Here is a 7,869-nt window from a genome sequence, read left to right on the forward strand (position 1 = left end):
TCAATATATGGTCAGAGAGTAAGGGACTCATGAGCTTAATGGTATCGACGAGACTCATGCGGGAATGCTTGGATGGAGTTGGAACTCTGGCAGAATGGACCAGAATTAAAAAATTCTGGAAGTCGGACCATAGCGGTATCCATGGCAACAAATTAGCCGACGAACTAGCAAGGCAAGGCTATGTGGGATCAGGGAAATTCAGGTATAACAAGGCAATCATCCAAAGACGAAATTCTAAAACCACAAAGACACTGCTAATGCTCAGCAGGAATAAATTGCGGATTATCACAGATCTTTTGACAGGACAAGATTATATAGCAGACAAGCGCCACTTGAACAACCATAATATTGTATTAAGGAAGTCTTTGCAGTTGACTCTGTGATAAAGATCCTGAAACAGCACACGCTTGGAGGAACTGCTGGAACCGCTGCCCTCCCATAAAGTGCCTGCGCCGCCGTGCCTGGGTGCGTGTCACAGGTATATGTAGATAAGAAAATGGGTGCAGACAAAAAAAAAGGGACAAACATAATAGACCTTAAATGTCGCAGTGCTTCCGGCATAGAACAGACCCTTTATATCCAAGAAAAACATGAAATTCTATTGAATTACAAAGATACTAGCGTGTACAAGCGACTTCGTTCGCGTCGAATTAATCATTTATAATGGTGATGATAAAGCAAAGCAAGAATTTCCATTAACATACAAACTGGATAAAATTTTCTCACATTTATGTCAGCATGAGAAAAAATAATATGGCGATATTATTATATAACTTGGTAAAATTTGAGGGGTAGTTTCATTTCGTTGGATACTTTTTTTTTGACTTTCGAAAAATCTGTTTGCCAAAAATAAGTTTTTTTACGTCAAGCAGTTTAAAAAAGCTTAAGTTTTAAAATAAGCTTTTTGGAACACCCTATATGATGTAAAAAAAAACAAATAAATTATGCTTGTCCAAGCGTTTTCCCGAAAGACTAACCGTTTTTTAAATAACAAATATTTTAATATTTGAGGGGCGTTTTCACCCTCTTGGAATTTGAGATTCGAGAAACCCCTCCTTATCGAACCTCTACACCCCACAGTCAATCCGTTTGCCAAAAATCAGCTTTAAACGTCAAGCAGTTTAAGCAGAATCGTGATTACTCAATGGTCATATTTTATGAAACAACCTGTATAAATTTATAAAAAATCGTAAAATATGTAAAACAACAAAATAAAATATACGTGTTTAAGAGTTTTTTCGAAAAACTCACCGGTTTTTAAATAAAAAATATTTTCATATTTGAGGGATAGTTTCACCTCATTAGAATTCGAGTTTCGAAAAATCCCTTCTTATCGAACCTCTACACCCTAAAGTCAAGCTGTTTTCCAAAAATCAGCTTTTTACGTCAAGCGCTTTAAGCAGGATCGTGATTAATCAATGACCAGATTTTTCGAAAACTTGGCCGTATTTTAAATAAAAAATATTGTAATATTTGAGGGTTGGTTTCACCCCCTTGGAACTGGAATTTCAAAAAATCCCTTCTTATCGAACCTCTACACCCTAGAATCAACCTGTATGCCAAAATTGAGCTTCTTACGTTGAGTGGTTTGAGCAGGATCGTGATTAATCAGTATGTCAGTCACTTAAGGATTTTATATATTAGTATAGATTATATAGATGTTATAGTAAGCATGTCATCAATTAGAATTATAAAATTATTTACAGTTAACATATTGCTTATTTTTATTCCATATTATTATTTGTTTTTATGTCTCGGTCGTAAATGGGTACCTAATATTTATATTTGCCAATTAATCATTGTGTAAATATATAAAATGAATGTTTTCCTACAAAATGATGTAAAAACCTATACGTATCGTATTTAAATTGTACTGTCATGGTGGTAAATTAGAAATCCTATAACGGGTCCTGTTCTGAGATATACATTAGGTAAAGATTAAAAAGAAAAATTATATCAATAACAGCCGTCAATAATATGCGAAGCAAATTACGACTCTACTAGTAAATAGACATCCGTGCAAATTTAATAATGAAATTCTTTGGCAGCCAAAAAGCTTGGCAATAGCTGAAAATGATAATACATAGTACTGACTAAAATACGACTATATTTTAAAGCAACCTCACCTATAACATTGACGAAACAAAGCATTGCATATGTCGTTAGCGGCGTTCATGCTTCTGGATTTATAGAAAATAAATATCACCATTTCAAGAAAATACATGCAACATTGATTGCGTAAAATAAATCCAAATAAATCGATATTCGATATAGTCTGCCTAACGAGAGAATGTATGACAGTAACAGTTAAGTGACATTTTAATTCAGAAGTAGCCAGATTGTATTTCTTTGCCATTTTTTGGATGGACCTATAATACTAATGAAACTAAGAATGAAACAAAGCATTGCGTATATCGTTAGCGACTTTAATATTTCTGGATTTCTCTATAGAGCATAAATATCACCATTTAAACAAGACACGTGAAACTTTCACCGTGAAACAGATATAATTATCAGAAATGTATCTCAATCATGATAACTCCAAAAGGTGTATTATTTAAAAAAAAACATTACAATCAAGTCCTTATTTGTAATTTATTTATACAGGGTGCGTCTTAAATAAGTGTAAATATTTTCAAGGCTGGTAGATCTCGATAAAAGAAACATATTTCTCTACCATTTTTCAGATAAGTCCAAAATAACAGAGTTATTTAGTTTGAAAATTTAAAAAAAAAATTATTTTTTTTAAATTTTGAGAGCCACCGGAATTTTCTGTATTTGCATCCCTTTTATTGCCGTAACCATAGAGTAAGGCCGTAAGATTAAGAAACTATACCGTGGGGGAAAATTTGCGGTGAACGGGCAGTTAAGTTTTCGAAAAATATAATTAAAAAAGGGAAATTTAAAAGAAAATACACGACTTTCAAAATCTTTTTTTAGAAAAAAAAACCTCATAGACGTGTTCCTGGGGTGGAAATATACCACCACTGAAAATATTTGCACTTATTTAAGACTCACCCTGTATATTAATATATTGGGTTAATAACATCAGAAGTTATCAGAAGTTGTCAGAAGACTAATGAATTGAGAGGAGTTTTATTTCTTTAAATATATCGATATAGTCTCACCAACGTAGATTGTATTTTTCGTCATTTTTTAACGTCTTGCGTCGCCTGTCGAAATTATCCATTCGCTTGCAGAACAGACTAACAATACTTTAAGTTTTACAATACTTACATGAAAAAATTATAAAGGTTAAAATTCACGAACTAGAAATTAGTCAAGGGATAATTTTGCTGTTGGTTTATCACTAGATTATTTATCTGCCTAATAATTGTCTACTATAATCAATCAATCAGCCTAACATATTGTGCTTAATTACAGAGGAGGAGATAAAGTGTTAAGTGCATATTAAAGTTGTCCTTGCTTTAGTCATTAGACACCAGAGTAGAGACGAGAGAATATGACATGCAGCAAAAGTAGTTGACTTGCAACGAAAATAAAAATATAATTTTAATTAGTCGTTCACACTGTGTAACCAAAGTGTAACTTTTCCTTAGAACTATAACATATTAAGAAATATATTTTCTATTATATTACCTCCATTACTATAATACTATAATTAGTGTTTCTATTATTCTATAGTACAATATGGTAATTGCAGTAACGGTTAAAAAAATAAATATATACTAGGCTAGAAACCAGAAGCTAAATTAACCCAAACGCAGTACTATTCAAGGCCTTGATAGCCTCGAAGAGTTTTGTTTTATCCAATAAACAAAAGATCAATAGCACAGTCAATAGGTTAATGAGAAGAGACTCACTAACTATTCAGACACCTAAGCTAAGTAAATTATAAGTACTTAAATAGTACCTATTGTGTTAACTATTTTCTAATAAAATCTAATATTATTTCTTTATACTGTACTATACATGTTCTTACAATGCGTTTTGTTACAAGTTCCTACAATACAATTAGTACTTTTCGAATAATATAGGATTTCGTACCCTATGATCGAGAAAAAACGGCGTCAGCGATGGCTATGGAATGAAGATCGCTGTCATTTTATATGGGAAATGTCATCGATGTTCATTTCCCAGCAAACTGGACGCCGTTTTTTGTCGATCATACGGTATTTTCATTTAATATTATTTTTACTATTGTTTTCAGTTAAAATATTTTTTTTGTGATAATAAAATTGGATTTGATAAATGTACAATATGAAAAAAAAAACGGCGTCAGCGATGGCTATAAAATGAAGATTGAAGATCGCTGTTATTTTATATATGTAAAATTATATCGGGAATGTCATCGATGTTCATTTCTAAGCCAACTGGACTCCGTTTTTTTCAATCATACGGGAGCTTTTATAGATACCCATTTATTTTTAAAGTGAAACTTCTTTACGCGCGATGGGAGTAAAAATTCAAGGCCGTGTCGTGGTCACGGCCTTGACACACGGGCTAGTGTGGTAAGTCAATAGCTGCCTACACACGGAAACACTAATTGGAGGAAGTTGATATGGGTCTTTGCAGCGTCGTAGACCCTATGTGAGTTAGGGGGGGGGGGGGCTGAATCTTAGATTGTATTGTGATCTTTTCGTTATATTTTGACGTTTCGTGCACTACAAACTCCCATTAATGGATCAAATCAAAAAATTGTCTGATTTAAATGAAATCTGGTATGTCGATAGATTGGACCAAGGCCAACTTGATCGTATACGACACGACACGTGTCAGTGTGACAATTATTAGTTTTGACGTAAGAAACGCCAAAAGTTGATGTCTTCCGATCACGACTAAATTCCGTGGGTAGGCGTGAGCGACGATGCACACGGTTCGACCCAGTGCCGGACTTAGATATCCAGGGCCCCTAGGCACTTGACATTTGGGCCCCCCCCCCATGTCATAGCCAATTTGGAAATTTACCGGTGAAAAATAATGTCGTTTTAAACTTTTAACCTTTAAGCGTTTTGATAAGCCAGGCTTTTGAGCGTATATACCGTGCTGGCAACTGTTACTTTTGGGTCGGCATTTACATGTGTGGAAGTAAATCGCATAGGGATCTTATTAAGTCGGAGTGAGAGAAACGAGACGCGCGACGCGCGACGGTGTGCTGTTGCGGCGCTGCCGATACGCCTTTCCCTATCAAGTAAAGTAAAATCACGATCGCAAACCGCTTATTTTTAAAAGACTTTTTTTTTCAAGAAATAACTAGATAAAATCATTAGACATGTTTCTGAGTATCTGAAATGGAATTATAAGGATATCGTTGGGTGTCATTTTTTTATAACGAGAAAACGTCAGTAATCGCGATAATTTAAAAACTCAACTTTTTAACATATAACAGGCCATAACTCAAGAACCCCTTTAGATATTGAATCTTTTTTTTTTATTTTCAAGGTTTTTTCCATTCAAAAATTGTAAACAATCTATCCATTTACTTTTAGAGCATAGCAATTTTCAGCACCACCGCGACCACTATCGAACAGATAGTGGCAACGATGAACAGAGCATAGCGCGACCACTATCGAACACCCACTCAATTCCACTTATTTTTACCAAAAATGCATGTGTTTTTAGCTTGCACTTAAAAAAATTCAAGCTATAGGGAAAATTACAACGACTCATTAATAAATAAACAAATCAAGTATCACGAGACGTAATAAAATCGTGAAGCCGAACGCATGACGTAGACCTTTCCCTAGAACTTTAAGTACTGACAGGGGTATTGATTGGGTCGACCGGTCAACTGCGACAAATCTGCTATATCCCCTTCCACGTCTCTTAGCAATGTGCACAGCACAGTTTCTCTATTTATTTCATACGTTTGGCAACGTGTTTACTGTTCTCTCTTTGTTCAGTACATTATAAACGCCATTGTACTCTTCTTACATACGGAAATCTCGACCCAAGACTAACCTTTGCCAGCCTTAGTATAAAAGTTGCGCGCCGCTCATTGCATGGGGCCCCTAGGCTGGCTGGGCCCCTAGGCCTGGGCCTTGCAGGCCTAGGCGGAAATGCAGCCCAGGTTCTACCCTGCAAAGTTGGATACGACGTTTCGTTTACATCTTAATCAGGGTGGGACTAAGGATTCGATATTGAAGAAAAATGTGGGTCGATTTCGGCCTAATTGGAGACGGGCTACAGGATGACGTCCTCGACGTTTTGAACCGATTCCTCTAAATGGACGAAATCATCAGGATTTTTCTTAATTATGGATTATGGGTCGATTGGAACTCGGCACGTGGATAGAGATACCCGAATGGAGTCCTCAGACGGACAGACGGAAGTAAGAAGTTTCACTTCAAATATGGACACATAGTGCATACACAATTTTTTTTATAAAACGGTAAATACCTACTGGTAATTCCTGTTTTAGATTACCAATTACCAGTTATTTAAAAAGTGAATAAATTTGCAATCTCTAAATTATAGTACCTCAAAATTATTTGCAGAAAAAGTATTTTGTTTGTAGATGTAGATAGTTTGCCCAAAGAAAGAATATACCTAGGTACCTATAACAATAGTTGCGTCATTTTAATTCAAAATCAGATTGTAGGAAGGTATTTGACGTCATTTTATTTACCTATGATATCACAGGTAATATCTATTGAAATCCTTCTTTCTTTGGTTGGACAGATTTTATTTCAGAATTTGTATTACTATTCTCTCTTTTTTATTACTTACACTACCTATAGGATATATTAAAACGCTATTGAACCACAAGTATAAATATATAATAAGGGATGTTATATTAACAGAATATTATTATCATAAAATTTGCATCAATAAAAGTAGTATAAACCGAGCAGAGAATAGAAACCGAGGTATAAACATTATTTTTTTAACACAAAGGATAGGTACAGAAGGATAGACAGGTGGCTAATAAAGAAAATAAAAAAACATATATTATTTTTAATATAAAACTATTTCAAAGTGTATATTTATTATGGTATTAGCAGATTAGTCATATTAGGCCAGCAGCGAATTTTAAATATCTGTACCTAGGTATACCATAAAACACCCTGTGCTTGACCTATTTTAACTACCTACTTATATGTAAAATATTACTGGTATACCACTGTTAATTGATAAATAGACACAAATTACACTTTATAAATAATACTCCTGTATTTTAGGGAACAATAGGAAGAAGAAAAATCTGCCCCCGCTTTTAATTCGTAGAAATCGAATGTCAAAATGACTACCTGCCGGTTAAAAAAAAATGATTTTTTCAATGCTTAATATATAATAAACAACATTTATAAAGCGTATACATTGAAGAATAATTTTAGAATGCTTTAGTTACACCTTAAATCATTTACAGCTGTAAATAAAATCTTCGGGGGGCGTATTTGACACTTACCTGTAAATGTTCTTGGAATCTTATAGGCAGCAAGGTAGGCTGCGTCATTTTTTCGCTTGTTTCGACGATGTGACACCAACTATAAGTAAATCTTTACCCGAAGAAACCGGGGCGATAGTACTGAAACTTTTCCAAATACAATTTTAATATTTTTTTTTAAGTCTAGAGGTTACTGACGAGTTGACAGATCAAAATGCACACCCATTCAACATGGCCGACCAGTTTACAATTTTCATGAATTAAAAAAGTCGACGTTGAAAGGTGCATTTCTCCATATGATCATTTTACCATAAAAGTGACAAGTGCCATATTCATAGCCAATCAAAATGAAGCCTGACGCAAAGGTAAACCACAGAATGAAAGTATAATATGGGTTGAGCATGTCAAAAACTATATTTTTAATTCTATGTCAAAAACCATAAATCTTTAAAAAAGTGGGTAGTTCTTTACGCGTAAGAAACGGTTTTATTTTAGATTTTCCAAAGAAAGTGAAAAACTTC

At 34.2% G+C, this 7,869-nt stretch overlaps 1 protein-coding gene across 1 annotated transcript in view; it reads right to left on the reverse strand.

The window, feature by feature from the left end:
* LOC115876027 (clathrin heavy chain) overlaps positions 1 to 7,598 on the reverse strand; it is a 29,875-nt gene extending 22,277 nt beyond the window's left edge. The window contains exon 1 of the mRNA XM_030891697.1: positions 7,370 to 7,598. Coding sequence (XP_030747557.1) covers positions 7,370 to 7,417 — 48 coding nt within the window. The 5' untranslated portion in view covers positions 7,418 to 7,598. The remainder of the gene's footprint in view (positions 1 to 7,369) is intronic.
* Positions 7,599 to 7,869: the final 271 nt, after the last annotated feature.

This window comes from Sitophilus oryzae, unplaced genomic scaffold (assembly GCF_002938485.1).
Source record: "Sitophilus oryzae breed Bouriz unplaced genomic scaffold, Soryzae_2.0 scaffold_1396_pilon_pilon, whole genome shotgun sequence".
NCBI lineage: Eukaryota > Metazoa > Arthropoda > Insecta > Coleoptera > Curculionidae > Sitophilus > Sitophilus oryzae.